The following is a 26499-nucleotide window of genomic DNA, read 5'->3' as shown; positions in this document are numbered from 1 at the left end:
CCCCATTTAAGAAAGGGTGTGCTGATGTTGGAGAGGGTTCAGAGGAGGTTCATGAGGATGATTCGAGGATTGAAAGGATTATCATAAGAGGAGCATTTAGCAGGAATTGAAATTTGGGAGAATTTAGTGGGGGGGGGATCTCATTGAAACATTTTGAATGTTGAAATCATGAACAGAGTAGATGTAGAAAGGTCGTTTCCCATGGTGGGAGAGCCTAGGAGAAGCTGGGCACAACATTGAAGAATGTCTGCTTAGAGATGCAGAGGAATTTCTTCAGCCAGAGAGTGATCTGTGAAATTTGTTGCCACAGGCAGTTGTGCAGGCCAGGTCATTGGGTGTTTTTAAGGCAGAGATTGATAGGTTCTTGATTAGCTAGGGCATCAAAGGTTATGGGGAGAAAGCTGGGCAGTGGGAGCCAAGTGGGGAAATGGATCAGGTCATTAAAAGGTGCTGAAGACTCGATGGGCTGAATACCCTATTTCAGCTCCTATGTCTTCAGGTCTTATGGTCTTATCATCCAGCAGGTGCTCCCTCTCCCCTCCCCTGCACCCTCTTTTTCAGGCTTCCTGCGCAATTCTTTGCATTCCCATTTAAAGGAAACATTCAGGGGAACTTCATGCAGAGAGTGGTAAGAGCTGCCAGTGGAGGTGGTGAATACAGGCTCGATTTTGACATTTAAGAAAAACTTGGACAGGTATATGGATATATGGACAGGTATATGTAATAGCGGAGCATATGACTAGCAGTGAAGGGATCGGACAGAGTCAACATGGATTTACAAAAGGTAAATCGTGCTTGACAAATCTATTGGAATTCTTTGAGATGGTGACAGGCAAAATAGGTGGGGGAGAGCCAGTGGATGTGGTGTACCTGGACTTCCAAAAGGCCTTCGATAAGGTCCCGCATAAACGATTGGCTTACAAAATCAAGGCTCATGGGATTGGGGGCAAAGTATTGATGTGGATTGAGAACTGGCTGGCAGGTAGAAGACAGAGAGTTGGGATAAATGGCTCGTTTTCTGAGTGGCAGGCGGTGACCAGTGGGATGCCATAGGGATCTGTACTGGGACCCCAGTTGTTCACAATTTACATTAATGATCTGGATGAGGGGATTGGATGTAATATCTCCAAATATGCAGATGACACTAAGCTAGGAGGGGTTGTGTGCACGGAAGAGGGGGTCAGGAAGCTCCAGTGTGATTTGGATAAATTGAGGGACTGGGCAGATACATGGCAAATGCACTACAATGTGGATAAATGTGAGGTTATCCACTTTGGTAATACAAACCGGAGGGCAGATTACTATTTGAATGGCAATAGATTAAGAGATGGGGAAGTGCAGAGAGACCTAGGGGTACTTGTACACCAGTCTCTGAAGGCGAGCATGCAGGTACAGCAGGCAGTTAAAAAGGCAAATGGTATGTTGGCCTTCATATCAAGAGGGTTTGAGTATAGGAACAAGGATACCTTACTGCAGCTGTCCAGGGCCTTGGTGAGACCACATCTGGAGTATTGTGTGCAGTTTTGGTCACCTTATCTAAGGAAGGATGTTCTTGGAATGGAGGGAGTGCAGAGGCGATTCACCAGGCTGATACCTGGAATGGCAAGAATGACTTATGAGGAAAGATTGCGCAAATTGGGATTGTACTCGCTGGAGTTTAGAAGATTGAGAGGGGATCTCATAGAGACATATAAAATTCTGGCAGGAATGGACAAAATGGATGCAGATGGGATGTTTCCAATGATGGGAAAATCCAGAACCCGGGGCCATGGTTTGAGGATAATAGGCAAACCATTTAGGACCGAGATGAGGAGGAATTTCTTTACCCAGAGGGTGGTGAATCTGTGGAATTCATTGCCACAGAGGGCAGTAGAGGCAGGTTCATTAAATATATTTAAGAGGGAATTAGATATATTTCTTGAGTATAAGGGTATTAAAGGCTACGGAGAGAAGGCGGGGACGGGTACTGAACTTTAAGATCAGCCATGATCTCGTTGAATGGCGGAGCAGGCTCGAAGGGTCGAATGACCTACTCCTGCTCCTATCTTCTATGTTTCTATGGGGATGTAGGTTACTGGGACTAATAAGAATTGGGCATCACAGTTGGCATAGTGGTTAGTGCAACGCTTTTACAGAGCCAGTGACCAGGACCAGGCTTTGAATCCAATTCTGTCTGTGAGGAGTTTGTATGTTCTCCCTGTGTCTGCGTGGGTTTTCCCCAGGGGCTCCAGTTTCTTCTCATCATTCAAAACATATTGGGGATGGAGGTTAATTGGGTGTAAGTTGGGCTGCACGGATTCATGGGCCGAAATGGCCTATTACCGTGCTGTATGTTTACATTTAGAAATTTAAATTTAAAAGATAGTTTGGTACAGACTAGATGAGTCAAAGGGCAGTTTTTGTGCTGTGGTGTCTGAGGAGTTTGTACATTGTCCCCGTGACCTATTGTCGTGTTGGGAAGAGTATCATGTTTGGTGGGTGCACAGAGATGAGTCTGGACTCATGTTACAATCACTTAATTAACACACAGGAGACAAACTAATTTGATTACTATATTACTTAAACAATAGACCTAGGTTGGTCTCCGATACAGTGGCTGCCTATATTCTACACGCTCACTGACAACATACCCAGTTTTTGAGTCTAGCAACAGCAATAGCGAGAAAGTGTAGCAAAAACGTGGAAAATGGAAAGTAATGTAAAAATATTTTGATGAAAATACCTTATTTTCAATGGGGGATTATGGTGCCAAAATTTGACAAAATTTATCATAAAATCATATAATTTTTTTCTAATGGGAGACAATATCATATTTCATTAAAACCGTTCTTCTATGATTTTATGATAAATTTTGTGACAATATTTTATTTCATTAAACTGTTCTTCTATGATTTTATGATAAATTTTGTCAAATTTTGGCACCATAACCCCCCATTGAAAATAAGGTATTTTCATCAAAATATTATGGTATTATTAATGTGGTTATAATTATTATGTTGAATGTGTTCTTTCTTTTTCTATCTTTTATTTTTCTATCTGCAGGAGTTAAGGATGGTGGGAGGTGGAGGGGTGAAAATTATTTAGTATCTATTATGTAATGATATTGCAAGTTAATTTGAAATGTATTAAAGATACTAATAAATAAAATTTTCACAAAAAAATAACCACAGCAAAGACTGCTCATAGCACACACTGCTTGTTCAGCTTTTTTCAAAATTTAATTTTTAATTCAGGCACGCAGCATGGTTATAGGCTCTTTCTGCTCACAAGCCAGTTCTACCCAGATACACCCATATGACCGATTAACCCCGATACATTTTTTTTGGAGGATGGGAGGAAACCAGAGCACCTGGAGGTAAACCAATGAAGGTCAAGGGGAGATCATTCAAAGTCCTGACAACGGCACCAGGTCACTGGCGATGTACTAACAACATGCTGACTGCTATGCTAATCCTGCCGCTTGGCCTCCAGTCACTGTGATTCTATGCACTGATGTTAGAATGTGGGGAGGGGAGGGGGAATGAATATTACGGTCTGTTTAAAAACATTGGCTCTCCTCTCATTAAGTGAAACACGAAAGTCTGCAGACGCTGTGATTGCGGTCAAAACACAGAAATGCTGAAGGAGCTCAGCCAGTCTCACAGCATCCATTGGAGGTAAAAATATTGCCAACGTTTCAGGCCTGAACCCTTCTTGAATTTCTGTGTCTTGTCTCCTCTCATGTTCTGGCTAGTGGAACATCTTCCTATACTTGGGTCCTGTTTCGAATAGCTCAAAAGTACAGAGGCAGTTCTGTGCCTGAAAGGCTACTTTCAAATTACAGAGTCGTTTGAGGAAGCTGACACGAGAGGCGGCGGCCACAGCAACACACAGAGCTATGAAAAAGGAACGAGAGAGGTCACAGATGCAACCAAGTAGCAAAAGGTCAGTGATTATTCAAATTCCATCTCCACACTCACTTGTTTGATATACAGTGCCCCACCACTGATCCCACCCCTTAGCAATGAAAGAATTTCCTTTGCAACTGCTCTTGGAACACTGTGTTCAGTTCTGGTCACCTCATTATAGGAAGGAAGTAGATGCTTTGGAGAGGGTGCAGAAGAGATTTACTAGAATGTTGCCCGGAATGGGGAAAACGATACATGAAACAAAGTTGACAGTGCTAGGGCTTTTCTCTTTGGAGAGACAAAGGATGAGAGGTGACTTAATAGATTATGAGGGGCTTAGATCAAGCGGACAGCCAACCCCTTTTCCCTGGGGTGACAATACAAATACCAGAGGACAACTGTTTAAGACGAGTTTAGGTTTTTTACTCAGAGTGATGGGCGCCTGGAATGCATTGCCGGGGAAGGTGGGGAGGTTGGTACACTAGGGACATTCAAAAGACTCTTAGATTGGTAAATGGATGTAAGAAAAATAAAGGATTATGGATGTGAGATCGGGATTGTTGTGGAGTAGGTTTACATAGGTTGGCACAGCATTGTGGGTTGAATGGCCTGTACTGTGCTGGAATATTCCATGTTCTAAAATCTCAATAACTTGGTGTTTAAAAGAATATTTGGAGTTGGAGAAGAGGCTCTTCATGTCCATGGCCTCAGTTATTGTGATACCTTTCAATCAGGGGCACAATCCTAAAATCGTAGCCGAGTATTCAGAAATGAAGGAGGAAGCACATATTCACCAAGAGATCTTTGTGAGACAGATGCAGAAATCCAACATTTTCATCCCCAAATGGCTGTTAACGCTTAAACAGTGTTCATATTACCATCTGCGATTTATAAACAAAAGTCAGAATTGGGATTGAAATGGGAATGCAACATGTCTGTCCCTGACCTTATACACTGTCAAACTGAAGCTAACCCACAAACTAGAAGAACAACACATTGCATTTTTTCCAGGCACTCTCCTACCAAACAGCATTAATATCGTATTCCCCTGTTTCTGTTAAACCCCTTCCCCGAATTTCCCTAACCCTCGGTCTCTGTTCCTCCAGCTCCCCACCCCATTCCCTACCCTCTCTGTTCCAAAAGCTTCCCCTCCCCCGATCACCTCAACGTTTCTCTTCTGCCTTCTCACCCATATCCACCATTGACCACTTGCCTGTTGGGCATAAAATTGACAGGTGGAGTTCAATTCACATAAGTATGAAGTGATGCATTTTGGAAGGTCCAACTTGAAGGCAGAGTACATGGTAAGTGGCAGGATTCCTAACAATGTGGAAGAACAAAGGGACCTTGGGGTCCAAATCCATAGATCACTCAAGGTTGCTGCGCAGGTTGACAGGGTAGTAAGGAAGGTTTATGATATGTTCACCTACATTAGTTATGGGATTGAGTTCAAGAGCCTTGAGGCAATGTTGAAGCTTTATCTCTGTTTAGATCACATTTGGAATATTGTGTTCGGTTCTGGCCACCTCATTATAGGAAGGATGTGGTAGCTATGGAGAGAGTGGAAAGGAAATTAATGAGGATGTTGCCAGGATTGAAAGTTGAAAGAAATAGGGCTTTCTGCTTTGGAGCAAAGAAGAATGAGAGGTGACTTAATGGAGATCTACAAGATTATGAGAGGCTTGGATATGGTGGACAGCCAACACCTCTGGCACAGGGTGAGAGTAGCAAACACCAGAGGAGGTGAGGAGAGGACAGTTTAGGGGATATATCAGGGGTAAGATTTTTTTCACAGAAAATTATGGGTACCTGGAATGCATTGTTGAGGGTGGTGGAGGCCGGTACAAAGAACTTAGAAAGGCAAATGGATGCAAGAAAAATAGAGGGTTCTGGCTGTCAGGGAGGGAAGGTTTAGTTTGTTGAGTAGATTTTTACAGGTCAGCACAACATTGAGGACCGAAGGGCCTGTACTGTGCTGTAATGTTCTATCGAATGTCATCAATAGAGGAAAGGGAGACCCTTGTAATTTTCTTAGCCATTTTGATGATCCTTTATGTTGACTTCTGGACCAATGTTTTACAGCTACTGTCCCACTCCATGATGCAGCCAGACAGCACACTTTCAATATTGCTCCTGTAAAATGTTGTCATGATGGTAGCTTTGCTCTCCTCCACTTCATTCTCCCTCCTCCTCCCTCCACTGTGCATACGTGCATCTGCATACTCACGTGCACATGGAGACACACAACAAAATAATAAATGTACATAGAAATATCATTTAAAATGGGTATATATAAACACACCCACACCCACACATATATATATCTTGGCATCTCAAGAAAAAGTCTTAGCTTTTACTACATTGATAGCCAGTCGAGCTATTTTATTGAAATGGAAAGGAGATGCATCCACTACTCATCTGCAGTGGTTACATGATGTAATGTCCAACTTAAGTTTAGAGGAAATCAGATACAATTTTAAAGATAGAAAGTTTCAATTTATGGAGTTATGGGGCCCATTCTTAGAATTTTCTTTTATAATTGAAAGAGTCAATAATTATTATATGTTCCGATAATTCTTTGTCTATTCTCTGGGGGTCACCAGTGATTCCACATTATTATTGATTTCTTTTTCTTCCAAAAAAAGTAACTTTTTTGATATTTTATTTAGATTTTCCATACGTAGTTAGCAATTAGTAAAAAACAAAATTCAAAAATCACACTACATGATATCTATAATCTCCCTTCCCTAACCCCCCCATTTCCGCCCCACCCCATAAATAAATTATTTAAAAGTTGAATAATATAAACTAAAAAAGAAAAAGAAAGGAAAATCTTCAAGGATTGGTCTGAGATGCACAGTCAAACATACAAGACATTAACCAATCTTTTATATAATCAATTTAAAGAGGATCTCTACATATTTATGCCAGGCCATGTGAAGTCAGTGCGTGTCAAGCACTTGATTCTGGCTTTTAAAAGGTTGAGCGGGTGATGAAGAGTAAATCGGTTTGATTCACTCTAGAAATAACTTGTGTGGTTATTTTGTCGTGTCCACTGTGATTCTAGTGGCCACAATTGGTGACCCCAATGAGTCCAAAAACATATTTTTGGATATGCATGGACTCTGCAGCCATTGCAGTGAAGCTACCACCTTTCTGGACAGCTGAGCCTGAACTATGGTTCCAACAGTTTCAACAATTTCATCTTTGCAAAGTTGAATTGGACACCACTCATTATTACCATCTCGTCAGTGCCCTGGACCAGGCCGTCGCTAGGAGGGTCGGTGACTTCCTAAGGGATCCACCACATACCAGCAAGTATGACATTTTAAAAGTACTTTTATTACATGTATATGGTATGAACCTTAAGGAAAGGGCAGCCAACCTACTACATCTCGATGGGTTGGGAGACTGTTCCCCTTCAGAACTAATGGATGAAATGCTGTTCCTGGAATCTGGCGGATGTCCCAATATGTTATTCGAGCAGTTCTTTTTAGATCAAATGTAAGATGATATTAGGCTCTTGTTATCCAAGTGTCCATTTGAAGACCCAAGGGCTGTCGTGGCAGAGGAAGACATTCTATGGCTGGCTAAAAAGCACAGCAAGGAAAGACAAGTCTGCACAACCAACCCCTCCGATACTGACCCTGTGTCACACTCTAATGCTCTTAGCACATTCCATCCTGTTTGTTTGCAGAAAACACCAGAAACCACCAGTAAAGGCTGCGGCAGTTGATGAGAAACCTGCAAGCCTACTATGTATGTGACCAGTTGTCCCAGTGAAAATTTCTAATGGACACAGGTTCAGAAGTTAGTGTATTTCCACCCACTGACTTTGACAGATTCCATCCTACCCCAGACCTGCAACTACAAGCAGTTAACAGTTCCAACATTCTGACCTTTGGCACCAGGGAGATGAATGTCAAATTCGAGAATCATCTCTTCACTTGGCCATTTATTATAGCAGCAGTGTCCTGACCTTTGTTGGTGCAGATTTTCTTCGGGCTCATTTATTCCTCGTTGACTTAATAGGGCTCCGGCTAATAGATGGAACTACTTTTCAGACTATTCCTCTGGCAGACACTTATAATCCTGGTCTGCGAGTTCGAACATTAGATAAACGAGTAGATGAATTCTCTAAGCTGTTGGAAGATTTTCCTGAGATTACTACTCTACAATTTTCTGCCTCCACTCACCGCATTTGTACTCAGGGCCCTCCTATCCATGCTAAAGCGCTCCGCTTGCCTCCAAAGAAGCTGCGTTTAGCTAAGGAAGAGTTTGCCAAGATGGAGGAACTAGGCATAATTCATAGTCCAACAGTTCTTGGGCATCTCCATTACATATGTGCCGAAACACAAAGGAGGTTGGCGACCTTGTGGAGATTGCAGGCGGCTTAACAATGCCACCATCCCGGATCGTTATCCAATATCATATACAGAATTTCTCAGCTAATTTGTTTGGAGTGAATATCTTCCCCAAAATAGATGGTGTGTGGCTATCACCAAGTACCAGTAGAGCCAGAAGACATTCCAAAACAGCAATAATTACCCCGTTTGGGTTGTTCGAATTTTTACGAATGCCATTTGGATTAAAGAATGCTGCTCAATCATTTCATGGGTGATCGATGCTTTAGGAAGTGGTATGAACAATGTTTTCATTTACCTCAATGACATTTTAGTAGCCAGTGGGACTAAGGAAGAATATTTGGAACACCTTCATATTCTTTTTATTTGTCTTCAAGAATGACAACGCCTTCTTGAAGACAAAAGATTTACTGACTCAAAACATAGAAACATAGAAGATAGGAGCAGGAGTAGGTCATTCGGCCCTTCGAGCCTGCTCCGCCATTTAATGAGATCATGGCTGATCTTAAAGTTCAGTACCCTGTCCCCGCCTTCTCTCCGTAACCCCTAATTCCCTAATACTGAAGAAATACATCTAATTCCCTCTTAAATGTATTCAATGAACCTGCCTCTACTGCTCTCTGTGGCAATGAATTCCACAGATTCACCACCCTCTGGGTAAAGAAATTCCTCCTCATCTCGGTTCTAAATAGTTTGCCTATTATCCTCGAACCATGGCCCCAGGTTCATGCCGCTGTGCTCAGCTACCCCATTTTAAATGCTGCCACTGTTATTTCTACAGATGCTTTCAGTATGGCCATAGGAGGTGCACTTCATCAATATGTCAATGGGCAATGGAAACCCTGAGCATTCTTCAGCTGCCTTCTTCGCGAAGCAGATTTTTTTTGCAGGGCAAAGATTTTACTATGCACACCAACCACAAGGCTTTTGAGAGAATTAAAACTGATATTGCCAAAGCTGCACTCTCGTCCATCGACGAGGATTTCCCATTCCAAGTGGAAACCAATGCCTCAGATTGTGCTCAGTCTGCTTTACTGACATTGGATGTGTATTATCTCTACCACTCAAGACACACCCCTTGGGTATAACTGTGTATGTACCCATTGTCTTTCATTATTGTAGCACTAGTTTCTGCTAATAACAGCCATGATTACTGGTTACATTTTTTCTAGCAATAGCTAAAGAACTCAACCTTACATTTAACGAGAAAAAATGTATTTTTCCTTACTGTAATCGATGAATATTCAAGGTTTCCCTTCGTGATACTCTGCCCTGATGTCTCAATGATGTCTGTCATTAAGTTACTTGACAAAATTTTCAATATTTTTGGTTTTCCCAGTTACATTCATACAGACAGAGGCTCAGCATTCATGAGCGCAGAGCTGCGCCAAGCTCTGTTATGCAAGGGGATTGGCACCAGCTGCACCACGAGCTACAAACCCCCAAGGCAATGGGCAGGTCGAAAAGGCTAACGCCACAGTCTGGAGGACTATTAACCTCGTGTTAAAGACACATGGTTGCCCTGTAACTCGGTGGCAGGAGGTGTTGCCTGAGGCACTGCATTCTATTCAGTCCCTACTATGTACAGTAACTAATCAAACACCTCATGAAAGTATGTTTACTTTTCCTAGAAAATCAGGAACTGTGATGGACTGGCCAGCCTGTCTATCTGAACCTGGAACTGTACTGCTGAAGAGACATACTTGGACACGTAAAACGGACCCTCTAGTCCAGCCAGTACAACTACTGCACACTAATCCCAATTATGCCCACATTAAATTCCCAGACGGGAGCACGGACACTACTCGGAGTGATCCTGAGAGTTTGGACTCACTGCCCCAGCCTGTGACCCCCTAAGTAAGCATTCAGATGGCCATGCTTAGGCCCCACTGCCTCACACTGATGATTCTGGAACAGGTCCAGAAGTCCTGCTGTCTCACACTGTTTTCTTTGGCTTGGCTTCGCGGATGAAGATTTATGGAGAGATATGTCCATGTCTGCTGCAGGCTCGTTGGTGACTGACAAATCCGATGTGGGACAGGCAGGCACGGTTGCAGCGGTTGCAAGGGAAAATTTGTTGGTTGGGGTTGGGTGTTGGGTTTTTCCTCCTTCGTCTGTTGTCAGTGAGGTGGGCTCTGCGGTCTTCTTCAAAGGAGGTTGCTGCCCGCCGAACTGTGAGGCGCCAAGATGCACAGTTGGAGGTGATATCAGCCCACTGGCGGTGGTCAATGTGGCAGGCACCAAGAGATTTCTTTAAGCAGTCCTTGTGCCTCTTCTTTGGTGCACCTCTGGAGGTGGCCAGTGGAGAGCTCTCCATATAACACGATCTTGGGAAAGCAATGGTCCTCCATTCTAGAGACGTGACCCACCCAGCTTCAGCAGCGTGGATTCGATGCTTGTGGACTTTGCCAGCTCGAGTACTTCGATGTTGGTGATGAAGTCACTCCAATGAATGTTGAGGATGGAGTGGAGACAGCGCTGATGGAAGCATTCTAGGAGCTGTAGGCGATGCCGGTAGAGGACTCATGATTCGGAGCCGAACAGGAGTGTGGGTATGACAACGGCTCTGTACACGCTGATCTTTGTGTGTTTCTTCAGGTGGTTGTTTTTCCAGACACTTTTGTGTAGTCTTCCAAAGGCGCTATTTGCCTTGGCGAGTCTGTTGTCTATCTCATTGTCGATCCTTGCATCAGATGAAATGGTGCAGCCGAGGTAGGTAAACTGGTTGACTGTTTTGAGTTCTGTGTGCCCGATGGAGATGTGGGGGGGGGGGGCTGGTAGTCATGGTGGGGAGCTGGCTGATGGAGGACCTCAGTTTTCTTCAGGCTGACTTCCAGGCCAAACATTTTGGCAGTTTCCACAAAACAGGACGTCATGTGCTGGAGAACTGGCTCTGAATTGACAACTAAAGCGGCATCATCTGCAAAGCGTAGTTCACGGACAAGTTGCTCTTGTGTCTTGGTGTGAGCTTGCAGGCGCCTCAGATTGAAGAGACTGCCATCCGTGCGGTACCAGATGTAAACAGCGTCTTCATTGTTGAGGTCTTTCATGGCTTGTTTCAGCATCATGCTGAAGAAGATAGTAAAGAAACTACAGACCAGGGAACTGTATCAACACCACCAGTTCCCAAGGTTGCCACTGCAAAACCACCACCTGTCCTGATAAGAAGGTCTACTCGTGTTTGTAAACAACCCAAGAGGCTTCAGTATTCATAAACATCTCATTATATTCTGATTGCTCTGCTAGTTACCAGCCTTGTTTTGGCTATATCAGTGAATTCTCAATGCCATTTATTTTATTGTTGTATTGTCCTCACAGTAGATTGCTTGCCTGCTTCAATATTACTCTTGCATCTGTCTTTTTTAATTTTAATCCTACTTCTGCCGGGGGGAGACTGTGGTGAATCTGTGTTGAGCTGTCAGTCCCCGCTGTGCTTAGTCTGCTTTACTGATATTGGACATGTATTATCTCTACCCTTGTGTATACACCCATTGTCTTTCATTATTGTATCACTAGTTTCTGCTAATAAAAGCCATGATTACTGGTTAACTACACAGCCTTCGTCTTCTTCATTAACTGGCACTTCACCTTTATATTTTCAAAGGTCGCAGAGCCCTGGTCAGCACAACAACAATGGCAATTATCATTAATTTCAAAATTTTTCACAAATATACTACATATTTCCAGAAAAGACAATGAAGTAGCTGTTTCCCGCTCTGCTCCACTTGAGGTTTTCTCTGTAGATCAACATATTGACTACACAGCTTTGGCCGTGGCCCAAGAATATGACCATGAGATGAATGCTTATCAGACTGCAATCATGAACCTGCAATTGAAGGATGCCCAGTTTGGAGTTAATGGAAAACTACTCCTCTGTGATATATTAATTGGTCACCAATGCCCAGTAGTTCCGGCATCATGGAAACTCTGTGTATCATCTCTCACGTCCATCGATTAGACCGACAGTTCATATGGTTTCCGACAGGTTCATGTGGCATGGTTAAGATGTGACACAAATGGTGAGCCAGAAAGCAAAAGTTCAGTGGCACACTAAGGCACCACTGCAGTCCTTCCCAGCAGTTACTCATCATTTTGCTCATGTCCAGGTGGATATTGTTGGTCAGCTTCCTGTTTCAAGAGGATGCCATTATCTTTTTCCAGTAATAGACAGGTTTACAAGGTGGCTCATGGACATGCCCATGGTAGATACTATTGCAGATACTTGTGCTCGGGCGTTCCTCAGTTCCTAGGTGTCTCGTTTTGGTTTTCCGGGGCATGTTAATTTGGATAGAGGACCACAATTTACTTCCTCGCTGTGGATGGCCTTGTCTTGCTTGTTCGGTACAACAATTCGTCGCAGAAGTCGACCACCTAAAAGTCTGACAAACCTTTCTGCCGGATCTGTGTGGGGTGGGGGGGGAAACGTGGTGGCACCATGTAGCGGCAGTACAACTCCCAGAAGGCCACATGATATCAGTGCATGATGACGTCAGCATGTGTCGAGTGCATGATTCGGGCTTTTAAAAAGTTGCACGGGTGACAAAAAATAACTCCGTTTGATTCACTGTAAAAACACCTTGTGTGATTATTTCATTGTTACCACTGCGATTCCAATAGCCAGAGCCTAATATTTTGCATACACAGGCACCATATTTGCAAAAATATACCATATTTATTTCTCAAATTGTATATACTACAATTTTGAATTTCCACATTCCATCTTTCTGTTCCCAAATGTAAGTCTGATTTCCAAATTGTTGAAATGCATTTTCATGCCACTGCCAGTGTGATTTTAACAAATTCTACTTGATAGATTGATAATTTTAATTGAGGTCTCACCGCTTGTATATTCCCCAATAAAAATAAATCTGGATTTGATGGAAATGCAACATTTGTAACCTGCTCTAAAAAAGTTCCCAAAATCCACCCAAAACATGACCATGCTGAATATAAGAGTTCAACCCCACCACCCCCCCCCCCACCACCACCACAATAGGGTAACCTCGATTAAAGAGAGGAGATTAGATTTATTCCTTTAGGTTTTTTTCATCCTTATTATTTTAATATAACAGGGTGTCTGATGTGGTTTCAATCATTATGTTTATTTCTAGGTTTATTACAGATAACTATTAATGTAGAGATGTGCATTTTATTATTTTTTTTTAGTCCCTTTGGTATGTATCTGCTTAAAAACAATTGATTCATTATGCAATTGTCATTTATTGTGCATGTTTATTAAGTTAAACTCAATAAAAATATATTAAAAAGGAAAAAAATAATTTGGGTTGATTTACTCGGTTCCAGGATACTGTACATCAATCTCACAGCCTGTGGGAAGAAGCTATTTCCCAGCCTGGCAGTTCTGATTTTGATGCTATCTCACTGAAACAACTGACACAAAATAACTACTCGCATGAAATGAAGGAAAAGATCAATAATTTGGTTCTGCTGAAGGGTTTTGGATGTGAAATACCAACTCTTGTTTCACTTTCCACTTGCTCTGTGTCTCCCAACAATTTTAGTCTTTACTTCAGGCTTCCACCATGGGCAGTTTTTTTTTCAAACATTGACTTTCAAACAGATAATTTAAGCAAACCCCACTGTCCCCCCCCACGGGCTCTTGGATGTGGGAGCGAATCCGATTGAGTTTCTGTTGGGAAGGTGGCTGGAGCAGCGATGTTGTGTGATGAACCTTCTCCAGTGAATCAGGTCCTTTATAAGATGCCTCACCTTGCAGCTGGCATTGAGCCCCATGGTTGGGGCAGGAGGTGGGGGGGGGGGGTGGTGGAGAGTGGAGTAGGAAAGGTTGGTCAGCATATAGCTTTCTCTTCAGGATACTTGAGGCTGAGGGGAGACCTGACAGAAGGTTATAAAATTACAAGAGTCATTCATGGGGTGGTCGGTCAGAATCTTTCTCCCGCGGTAAAAGATGATGAAAGGCATCGATCGTGAGGATGGCCAGAGGCTTTACCCAGGGCTGAAATGGTAAGCATGAAGGGGCATAGCCTTAAGGTGCTTGGGAGCGAGTACAGGGAGGGATGTGAGAGGTAGTTTCTTCACACAGAGAGTGGTGGGTGCATGGACAGCAATGGTGGTGGAGGCAGGGACAATGGGATCTTTTAAGATATGATTAGATAGGTGTACAGAACTGAGAAAAATGGAAGGTTGTGCAGTAGAGAAATTCTAAGACGTTTGGTAGAGAAGGCTATTATGTCGGCAGAGCATTGTGAGCCAAAGAGCCTGTAATGTGTTCTAGCTTTCTATGTTGTCAGTGTTTAAGATGAGTGGGAGTTTTTGTTTTAAACGCAGAGTAGTCGATGCCAAGAATAGGCTGTCAGGGGTGGTGGTGGAAACAGATATGATAGTGGGGTGAAGGTAGACAAAGGCATTTGTTTTGAAATTTAGAAATTCAATACAGGTTGAACCTCTATAATCTGGCGACATCAGCACCTGGCCATTGCTGGACCACAGAAAATGCTGGAAAACAGAAATTGACCCCTAAGTCAACAGATCAAAGGTAGAACAAAGCTTAAAACAGGAAATAATATTGTGAGGTGGTACGATTAGCTTAGTGATTAGCACAACATCTTTATAGCGCCAGCAATCAGGACCTTAGTACAAACTCCTGACAGACAGGGTGGGACTCGAACCCTGGTCCTGGTTGCTGGCGCTGTAAAGGTTGAATCTACCACCATTAGTACAAACTCCTTACAGACAGCTCAGGACTCAAACCCCGTTCCCAATTGCTGACGCTGTAATTGTTGAATCTGTCACCGTTAGTGCAAACTCCTTACAGATAGCGCTGGACTCAAAACCTGGTCCTGATTGCAGCAAGTTCATCCTTTTCAACACCAGCGATCGGGAATCGGGGTTCAAATCCTGCATTGTCTCTAAGGAGTTTGTACTATCGGTGGCAGATTCAAAACGTGCTGGACCACTGAGTACCAGATAATAGAGGTTCTCTAACAGACCTCTCTGGCTCACAAGCCCATATTGCGCAAACACACCTGTGTGACCAATTAAAACCCTGTATGTGTTTGGAGCACGGGAGGAAACCAGAAGACCCGGATGAAATCCACGTAGACATGGGGAGAAAGTACAAACTCCTCACAGACAGCGCTGGATTCGAACCTGTCGCTGGTGCTGTAATAGTGTTGCCATTGTCTCTAATGCTAAACATGCCACACTATAAGGAGTGGGTATTATAGCCAATGGCTGCGCAGGGAATAAAAAGGGTTCGTGTTGTGTGCAAGCAACAGTTTTCATTTAATTTAATTACATTTGCTTCACGCCTTTTAAAGTTTATCTTAACATCATGTATAACAGCTAAGCCTTTTGAACAAAATAGCCCATAAAAATATTCAAATTCCATTCCCTGAAGGAAACGATGATCTTCCATAAAGTTAGAAAGTCAAGTAATCGACCCGATGTTGAGGTTGTGTTTTCATTTTAGGTATTTCTGTTTCCCATGAAAACTGTCCTTGTATCCTATTGAACATGGGCCTTCGGCCCATCTAGTCTGTGCTGAACAATAATTTTGCCTAGTGTATTCTACCTGCTGCACAGGACCATATTTCTTCATACCCCACCCATCCATGTACCTGTCCAAATTTTTCTTGGATGTCAAAATTGAGCCCACATTCACCACTTCAGTTGACAGCTCGTTCGATATTCTCACCACTTTTTGCATGGTTTCCCTGAATGTTCCCTTTAAATATCACATCTTTCATCCTTAACCCATAAAATGTTATGAGCCCAAAGGACCCCAAAGCCAGCAGCAATAGATATTCACCACGACAAATGATTACTTAAACAAAAGTTGTTTTTAATTATCTTTAAACATGAAAACAGAATCAAACTTTAACTTATCTCTATTAACTTAACTAACCCAAATGAACCCCCTTCTAATTCTAAACGCACGTGTATGTAAATTTAAGAAAAGTTCTTTGGTTTACAGTTCAATCTCAATTCTCATTCTTCCAAGTTCACTGGTTGCAGGCAATTCTTATACTGTGCACAGAATTTAACATGTATAAAGTTCACCAGGCTTTGGTGCTCGAAAGGTAAATGGTTACTGCTCATGAAGGTTCTTTGGAGGTTTGCTGAGCGAGATATGTTGTTCCAGGATTTCCACAACTGAAGTACCACCATTAGTCACCTCAATGTCTTGCTGATGAAACTTGCCCAATCAGGGTTCTCCGGATGATAACCTCTTTCTTTCAGGCTACACAGACTTCCTTTCTGTTCCACTTATTCCAAGAGAAACATCAGACAGATAGCACTTCCAGCCATCCGGTCTGGAGCTTTCTGTTTCAGTTCCAACAAGCTTTTCCTGCTTGCTTCAGCTGTGACTGTTCAGTCTCTCTCTCTCTTCATCTTCCCACTGCTAAAAAGCCCATGTGACTCTCTCACTTGCCACAAAACCCCCACCTTCTCCAGCAAACAATAGGAGTTAGTCTTTTGCTCCCTTCTGTTAGGTAAACAAAACTTCTCATTGACCTTTGAGTGAGCATCTTGCAGAAAGGTCAGAAGCTTTGTAAAAATGTTCAACACTGATGACCTGTCTCCAGTCGATTCATTTGATGACATCATTTCAATTAGCAGCTACTTGTGGAATGTGCATAGCATTCTCCATAGTTTCTGTAAAGTTCACTGAATACGAATTCTTCAGTATTTCAAATAAGATTTGTTTTAAAATGTGTGTATGTATGTAACTTACTCTAATTTTACCAATTTTTCTCCCAAATATATATACATTACACAGTTCTTGTCTCACCCAACCTCAGTGAGAAAAGCCAGCTTGCATTTACTCTTATAATTATATTTACTCATATACCACTTATAATTTTGTGTACCTCTGTCATATACCTCATTCTCCAATGCTCCAGGAATGTATTGGGTATCGAGAGGATAGGGAATAAAGTTCTAACCTGTTTAATCTTTCCCTGTAACTCAGCTCCTGAAGTCCCGCCAACAGCCTGATGGTGACATCACCAGCGAGAAGTGCATCCAACTGCAACTCCTTACAGACCAAGTTAAGGAATTAGAGCTGGATGAACTCCAGATCAGTCAGGAGGCAGGTGGGGTGATAGGAGTTCAGGGACATAATCACATCTAGGAGGCACAAGGAAAGTAGCTGGGTATCAGTCAGGAGAGGGAAAGGGGACAGCTTGGCAATGCAGGGTACCCCTGCCATTTCCCGCAGCAACAAGTATACTCCTTTGGATACTGCTGGTGCAGATGACCAATCTGGGCTAGCAGCAGCCAGATCAATGCCACGGTGGTCGGCTCCGAGCCTAAGAGGGAACGGTGAAGTCAGATAGAGCGATAGTCATAGAGAAATAGACAGGAGATTCTGCAGCTGCAAAAGAGACTTCAGGATAGAGTGTTGCCTTCCGGGTGCTCGGCTCCAGGATGTCTCTGAGCAGGTGCAGAATATTCTTAAAGGTGGAGGGTGAGCAGCCAGAGGTCATTGTACACATTGACACCAACTACAAAGGCAGGAGTAGGGTAGAGGTCCTGCAAAGTGCGTTTAGGGAGATAGGAAAGAGGCTGAAGAGTAGGACCTCTAAGGTAGTCATGTCCTGATTACTCCCAGTGCCATGAGCTCAGGAAGGGGTAGGTGAGAACCAAAGTGAAGAAGCAAAGGAAGAGGTGGTTGGGGCACAAATAGGGAAAGCTGGTAAGGAGTTTGTGTGGACGGACAGACAGAGAGGGGAAAATTGCAGCCATGGGGATTCATCACAATGCAACAAGAACACAGAGTCAAATGTAACAAATAAAGGGCTAAAGGTTTTGTATTTAAATGCACGTAGCATAAGAGATAAAGTGGACGACCTTGTAGTACAGCTACACATCAGCAGGCATGATGTTGTGGCCATTACGGAGTTGTGTCAAAAGGATGGATGTCACTGGGAGCTGGATTTCCAAGAATACACCATGTATCGAGAGGATAAGCAGGTCAGTAGAGGGGGTGGTGTGGCTCTGTTAGTAAGGAACAACATTAAATCATTAGAAAGAGGTGACAGGATCAAAAAAAATAGAATCATTGTGGGTTGAGTTAAGAAATGGCAAGGGTAAAAAGGTACTGTTGGCTGTTATAAGCAGATTTCCAACAGTAGGCCGGCATGTGGACAACAAATTACAGCAGCAAATAGAAAAGATGTGTCAGAAGGGCAAATTTCTGGTAGTCATGGGGGATTTTAACATGCTTATAGGTTGGGACTGGATTGCAAGAGTGAGATTTTTTAGAGTGCCTATGAGATGGCTTTTTAGAGCAGTTTGTTAATGATCCCATGAGGGGATCAGCTATACTGGATTGATATTGTGTAATGCACCAGAGGTGATGAGAGAGCTTGAGCCAGTGATCACAATATGATTGAGTTCAATTTGAGATTTAACAGAAAGGCACTAAAATCAGATGTGTTGGTATTTCAGTGGTCACCTTATTATAAGAAGGATGAGGAAGCTATGGAGAGGGTGCAAAGGAGATTTACCAGGATGTTGCTTGGATTGGGAAACAAGTATTATGAGGCAAGGTTAGTAGAACTGGGACTTTTTTTGGAATGTAGAAGGGTGACAGGAGACATGATAGAGTTCTGTAAGATTATAAGAGGCATAGATAGGGTGGACGGCCAACACCTGTTTCCCAGGGCAGGATCAACAAACACTGGAGAACATATGTACAAAGTTTAGGGGAGACGTCAGTGGTAAGTTTTTTTAACACAGAGAGTTGTGGGTGCCTGGAATGTCTTGCTAAGGATGACAGTGGAGGCTGAAACATTAGGGGCATTTAAGAGACTCTTAGATACATGGATGAAAGAAAAATTGAGAGATACTGGGTAGGTTGGTTTTAGTATTTTTTTTAAGGAATATGTGGGTCGGCACAACATTGAGGGCCGAAGGGCCTGTACTGTGCTGTAGTGTTCAATGTTCTAAAGGGTATTACAGTGGCATTAGAGAGGAATTGAGAGGAAGGGGACAGTATTGGGAAGATGGCAGAGCAGCAATCGATGGAGTTTCTGCAAGAAATGGGGAGGGTGCAGGATAAATACATGACAAAAAAAGAGAAAATATTCGAATGGAAAAATCTCACAACTGTGACTGACAAGGGAGGTCAAAGCCAACATGAAAGCAAAAGAGAGGGCAAACCAGGAAGCAAAAATCAGTGGGTAGATAGAGGATTGGGAAGCTTTTAAAAACATGCAGAAGGTAACATGAGAGAAAAGATGAAGTATGAAAGTAGGCTAGCAAATAGTATCAAAGAGGATGCCTACAAGATTATGAGAGGCATAGATAAGGTGGGAACCCAGTGCCTGTTCCCCAGGGTAGGAATAGCAAACACCAGAGAACATGTGTAGAAAGTGAAGGGAGGGAAGTTCAGGGGTAAAGGGCCTATCTCATTGGCCTGAAGACTAGGTGGCGACCTGGTGGTGACCTGAGTCTCCGCTAGTTGCTGAAACATCTCTGTGATGTCTTCTGGAGACTAGCCAGGTCTCTGGGGAGTCACGGGAAATTCAAACATGCTCAATATTTTTGGAGACATTTTCCAGTCTCCATCAGTTTAGGGGCTATCTGGTACACAGCTAGTATCTTCCACAGTGAAGAATGATGCAAAATATTCATTTAGTTCCTCTGCCATCTCCTTGTCTCCCATTATTATTTCTCCAGCGTCAATTTCTAGTGTCTTATGTCTACCCTCACCTCTCTTTTATTCTTTAACTTTTTGAATCATAGGTCCTTCAGCCCTCGATGTTGTGCCAACCTGTATACTCCTTTAAAAAAAGGACTAAACACTCCCTACCCTGTAATCTATTTTCCTTCTGTCCATGTGCCTAAGATCTCTTAAATGCTCCTAATGTTTCAGCCTCCACCACCATCTCGGGCAAGGCATTTCAGGCACCCAACTTACACTGGTATCTCATTGGCAGATACGTTACCGCGACTCTTACCAGGCAGGGATGGGGAGACACTTTGGGAGAGTAGCCCCAGTGGTGATCAGCATCAGCCAGCTCTTCATGCTGGGCACCGCCATTTTATTCAAATGCAACTTTAATGAAACTTTATTCAAACAGCTGCTGTGAGCAGGGCATGACCAGGACACTCCACTGGCTGAATGTTTGCTCCCAAGTGGTTGTGGGTTGCTTAGGAGAACATTTACTTTTGCAATTTTAAACTTTTATTTAAAACGCTATTTATTTTAATTTTTAAAAATTATTTATTTCCTCGACTTTTTGGCAGTTGTTTGAGTTTCCGGTTGATTGAGTGATGGGTAATGGGGATTTTAATATATTTGATGTGGTGCCACACACGAGACTACTAAGGGAGATAAGGGCCCATGGTATAACAGGAAACATGCCAGCATGGGTGGAGCATTGGCAGGAAACAAGAGAGTCAGAATACAAGGATCATATTCTGATTGGCTGCCAGTTGCTTGTGGTGTTCCATCAGGGTCGGTGTTGGGTCACTTCTTTTTATAATGCATATTAATGATTTGGATTATGGTATGAATGGCTTCGTGGCCAAGTTTGCCATGATATTTCGGCACAGACTCAAAGGGCCGATTGGCCTGCTTTCTGTGCTGTCATTTTGCATGGCTTTATGATATGAAGGTAGGTGGAGGAGCAGGTAGAGTTGAGGAAACAAGGAGACTGCAGAAGGACTTAGATTAGGAGAACTGAGGAGAGAAGTGGCAAATGAAATATGATGTTGGAAAGTGTACGGTCATACACTTTGGTAGAAAAAAAATAACATGAAGACTTTTTTTTAAAATGGGGAGAAAATTAAAAATACCCAGATGCAAAAGGACTCAAGAGTCTGAATGCAGAACAGCCTGAAGGTAAACTTGCGGGTTGAGATGCAATGCTGCCGCTCATTTCAAGGGGAATCGAACATAAGTGCAGGGATGTGATGTTGAGGCTCTATAAGGCACAGGTTGAGACCTCACAGGTCTCCTCATTTTTGGGCTCCTCATTCAGGAAAGGATGTGCTGATATTGGAGCAGGTTCAGGTGGGTTCACTAGGGTGATTCTGGGAATGAAAGGGTTATCCTATGAGGAGTGTTTGACAACTCTTGGCCTGTATTCTTTGGAATTTAGTAGTACGAGAGGGGATCTCATTGAAACATTTCAAATGTTGAAAGGCTTGGTCAAGGCTTAGTAAGTTTCCAATGGTGTGGGGGAGTTTGAGACAAGAGGGCACAACGTCAAGATTGAAGGGCATCCACTTAGAACAGAGAAGCTTAGGAATATTCCAAAAGCTTTCTTTACAACCCTATCTATCTATGATGCCATTTTCAGGGAATTAAGGTAAAGGTTACATTCTTTAACTTTTGTCTACCATAGGCCAGAGAGCCGCCATTTTGTCCAGCGCCCCTCACAGAAACCTACAGCACCTGGTGTACCTGGGCAGTCTCCCGTCCAAGTACTGACCAGTCCTGAGCCTGCTTAACTTTCAAGATCAGACAATCTCAGATGCATTCAGGCTATTAGGTGCTGTATTCTCAGATCCCTCTGATCTATCGCACTCCTCAGTGCCCATTTAGCACACATGTCCTTTCTTGGTTTGTCCTTACAAAATGCAACACCTCAACCTTGTCTGCATTAAATTCCATCTGCCATTTTTCAGCCCATTTTTACAGCTGGTTCAGATCCCTCTGGAAGCAAAACCTTTTTCAATGTCCACAACACCTCCAATCCATCTGCGAACTTGCTGATCCATTCTACCACATTATCAGCCAAATCATTGATATAGATGACAAACAATAATGGTCTCAGCAATGCTCCCTGAGGCACACCACTAATCACATGCCTCAACTCTGAGATGCAATCATCCACCACTACTTTCCGGCTTCTCCCAATGTAAAAATCCATGGTACAAGCCAGCCTTCTCAGGCAAGGGCCCTAACTCTTCCTCTGCTACATTGATGACTACTTTGGTGTTGCCTCATGCACCCAATGCACCCATTGACTTCATCTACTTTGCTGCCAACTTCCACCCGACCTCAAATTCACTTGGTCCGTCTCTAACAACATTCTCCCTTTCTTCAATCTCTCCGTCTCCATCTCGGGAGACAAACTCTCGACAGGCATCTTCTACAAACCCACCAACTCCCACAGCTTCCTCGAATACACCTCTTCCCACTCTGTGCCCTGGAAGGATTCCATTCCATTCTCTCAATTTCTCCTTCTCCGTCGGATCTGCCTCCAGGGTGAGGACGCCATGCCAGATCATCAGAGATGTCCTTCAAACTACGTGTCTTTCTCTTTACCATTTGCCCTGGCCCCCTTCGCCCCCACGTGCAACAAGGACAGGATTCCTCTTGTCCTCACCTACCACCCCACCAGCCTCCGCATCCAACACATCCTACATTTCTGCCACCACCGGACACATCTTTCCTTCTCTTCCCCTCTCCACCTTCCGCAGGGACCACCCTCTCCGTGACTCCCTTGTCCACTCCTCCTTCCCCACCAATCATCCCCTTGGGACCTATCCCAATGATCACAAGATGCTCCTTGCGCCCACACCTCCTTCCCTTACCACCATTTGGGACCCCAAACAGTCCTTCCAAGTGAAGCAACATTTCACTTGTGAATTTCACTTGTGGTCTCCTTTACATGGGAGAGACTGGATGCAGATTGGGAGATCGCTTTATGAAGCACCTCAGTTCTGTCCGCCACAATAGTGTGGATCTCCCAGTGGCTACCCAATTCATTTCTCCTTTCCATTTCCTTGCTGGCATGTCTGTCCATGAACCACCAGACTGAGACCACCTGAACAACACCTCATCTTCTGACTGGGCACCGTCTAACCACACAGCTTTAATATTGACTTCTGTGGCTTTCATTAAACCTCTCCACCCCCTTCTTCCCCCTCCGTCTCTCCATTCCATGCTCCTTTTGCATAGACATGATAAATCTATTTTGTCCTGTATCATATCCAATGAACTCCCCCGTTGTTTGAATTCTGAGACTTTCTGATCTATCTGGCTTCTGTCTTTTCTGATTTTTTTCCTTGAAGAAGGGCTCAGGCCCAAAACATCAGGCGCTGAGTTCCTCCAGCATTTCGGTGTGTTTACTTCTCCCAATGTATAGCCAATGCTGAATCCTATTTGGTAGTGCACCATGAATACCGAATCGCTGAACCTTCCTGACTAACCTCCCTTGTGGGAGCTTGTCAAAGGCCTCACTAAAGTCCCTGTAGATGCCATCCAGAGCCTCTCTTTCATCAACTTTCTTGGTAAACTGCTCGAAAAAAATATCATATTCATTACCAGATACAAAGCCATGTAGACTATCCCCAATCAGTCCCTGCCTATCCAAATACTTGTATATCCAATTTCTTAGAAAATCTTCTAATAATTTACCTACTACTGATTTCAGGCTCACTGACCTATAATTTCCTGGGTTACCTTTGGAGCCGTTTTTAAACAGTGGAAAAAGATGAGCTACCCTCCAATCCTCTGGCACCACACCAGTGGCTAAGGTGATTTTAAATATTTATGGAAGAGCTGCTGCAATTTCTATCCTAACGTCCCTCAAGGTCTGAGGAAATATCTGGTCAAAACCAAATGCCTGAAATGCCTACCAATAGTTTGATAGAATCCCATTTATTCTTGATAAGATGAACCAACAGGCTTTCACTTTGGGTGGGAATGGGTTTCATGCTGACATTTTTGGTGCTTGTGAGCTTCTCTGTGACATCCATCAACATCACAAATCTGAGCAGCAGCAGAAGGGCGGGTGGGCATAGTTCAGGTGCATGTCAGGTCAAGCAATCCAGCCCAACCATTCAGCATTCTGTGGGATTATCAGCTACTGGTCTTGTAAATTCACTTCCTTGCTAAACATCCTCCAGAGTGAAAACAAAAATCTATGATAAACCTATAATGGTGGTAAAAACACCGAAATGGTGGAAGAAGGAGGTAAAGATATTTACTGTTGCAATTTAAGGTAGCACACCGGGCCCGCTTTTCCAAAGTCCAATTTGCTAAATTCTAATCTCTCTTCAAAACATGATAGATGTAAAACTGAAGAAGGTATACTGTATCATAGGTTCCAGTTATGTCCTCCTGTCCAATTTTTGGGAAGGGTATTTACGTCTGTCTTGGGTAAACTTATACCTCTCATTTTGTTCGTTTGAGATTGGTCACAGAGTTTGAGCTACCGAAAGAAAATAGACACACACACACACTGAGAGCAGTTCAGTTTATACAAGTCTTTATTACCAAATCTAAAGCTGAATTCACACTACAATATGCAAGCCCTTCCCAATTATACTTTATCAACCCTTGGACTGGTCCCAACTGCCGAAGCGAGGCAACGACTGCACACTTGGAGTAGGTTGTCGTGGCGCCGGTAACAGCTTCTCCACCTCCCTCGACCGGGACGTTAGCTGGAATCTTGAAGTTCTTCTTCTTCCTGAGAGATGTTGCCACCTCTTGGAGAGTTTCAAACTTTAGCAGTGGGACCATGGCTTATATTACCCAAAAGTTGTTTACTTCAGATCTTATCTCTTTGAACAAATGATTTAATTATCTTCAAGGTCTCCTGACAGTCTGCAACCAACAAAAGAAAACTGCATCTCTGGGCCTCACGGTGGAAGTTGGATAATGTCTACTGATTCATATGCATCCCTGGGCCCCATAGTATAAATTAGATAATGTCTTCTAATTCAACTGCATCCTGGGCCCCATGGTGGAATTTAGGTGTGTCTACTAAATATGCATCCTGGGCCTCTGGTGTAAATTAGATTATGTCTGCTGATTCTAAAAAACAAGCAGGTTCTCAGCCTTGAAGCTGCAGAAGTAAAAAACACAGTTTAAATCTTCCATTACATTCCACCCCTTGGCCACAGGCTGTCAGACACAAGACTTAACAAGCATAAGAGTACAGAAGGAGCGAAAAAGAGGAACTAAAACTATAATAAGCAATAATGCGAGCAACCAACGGAGAATAGTGTGGTCCATTCCCCCAAATATACCATTTAACCATGACAAAGGATTCAAACTACCCTTGTGGTCCACAAAACCCAGACACTTAAGCTCACAAGCAGATTTTGAAACAAGCTGAACAATATCAGATATATTAGTGGATACATCGGGGCATGTCCCCCATGGGCAACTCCCTTGGAACGTCCTCAACATTACAAATCCAATTGCTAGCATCAAAGCAGCGGTTAAACCAGATCAGCAGGAGCACAAGATGGAGGACCTGGAACAAAGAAGCCTGACATATGTCACTCACGATGCCATAAGCGTTCAGTATTTAAACAAACTAAACCATCCTGTCCCTCAATAGCTATCCACCGAGTGTTACCCTGGGGAGGTGTCACTATTTCCCCTTTTACAGGAGGGTGACTACTTGTTGGTGCCACCCATACCTTTTGTCCGACATTCTCTAGCTCGGGAATGTGGGTCAATTACTGTTTTTCCTCTGGAATAGGCTGTAGTTGAGGTGTGAAGAAGTCGGTGGAAAGGTGTGCCTCCCTTCAAAGGGCAATGATTCAAATTGTCGACTGCCTGCTGCAGCACATGGCACCACCCTTTCAGGGTTCCCCAGTGATGTTAACAAACAAATTTGTTCCTTCAGTAAGCCGTTCATTTGTTCAACTAACCCAGCAGCCTGCGGGTAATAAGGAATATGGTGGACCCATAAAATACTGTTGTCAGCTGCCCAATCACAGATTGCCTTCCCGGAGAAGAGCGAGCCATTATTAGACTGAATTTCCTCTTGTTAGAAATTAAAGTACCTTTAAAGAAATTGCTCGAGACAAAAATTGAGAACAAAGAACATTTATTACTACAACAATACAAAGTTGGGTGCTTCCCCTTACCCTGGGAATACACACCTATACTGGGGCTCACCCAACTTTTATACAGTCAATTTCAGTATCAGAGTGCCCTCCCCCTTACATTCTTCTGCCCCCTGGATGGGTTTGGCATAGGTAATCCTTCCTGCCTACGTGCAGTTTCAGTACACTTGGAGGACCAGGGGGTATCCTGTGGGTGCCCCATCATGTCATTGTCCTTATTCACACCTTCCTAATTCTCGGGGCTACAATCTCTTGGTATGCGGAGTTGACTCATTCTATCTAGGGTTGGCTAATTTCATATGTATAAATCTGTGTATGGTTAGCTAATTAGATATGTAGGACTTGGTACTTCTGTCCAGGGCTAGGAGACCTTTATCTGATCCAGACTACCTTAACTTCCTACATTCTATTGTACCTTACCATTCCTTTTCTTAGTC

The 26499-nt window shown here is 43.3% G+C and overlaps 1 protein-coding gene across 7 annotated transcripts in view; it reads left to right on the top strand.

Moving 5' to 3' along the window:
- LOC138741763 (membrane-anchored junction protein) overlaps positions 1 to 26499 on the top strand; it is a 204299-nt gene that overhangs the window by 83526 nt on the left and 94274 nt on the right. For all 7 annotated transcript variants that reach the window (XM_069896050.1, XM_069896051.1, XM_069896049.1 and 4 more), the window contains exon 7: positions 3824 to 3924. In XM_069896050.1, coding sequence (XP_069752151.1) covers positions 3824 to 3924 — 101 coding nt within the window. The remainder of the gene's footprint in view (positions 1 to 3823; positions 3925 to 26499) is intronic.

The sequence above is a fragment of the Narcine bancroftii genome, chromosome 8 (assembly GCF_036971445.1).
Source record: "Narcine bancroftii isolate sNarBan1 chromosome 8, sNarBan1.hap1, whole genome shotgun sequence".
Taxonomy (NCBI): domain Eukaryota; kingdom Metazoa; phylum Chordata; class Chondrichthyes; order Torpediniformes; family Narcinidae; genus Narcine; species Narcine bancroftii.
The sequence above is the reverse complement of the archived record's forward strand: the minus strand, read 5'-3'. Positions and strand labels throughout refer to the sequence as shown.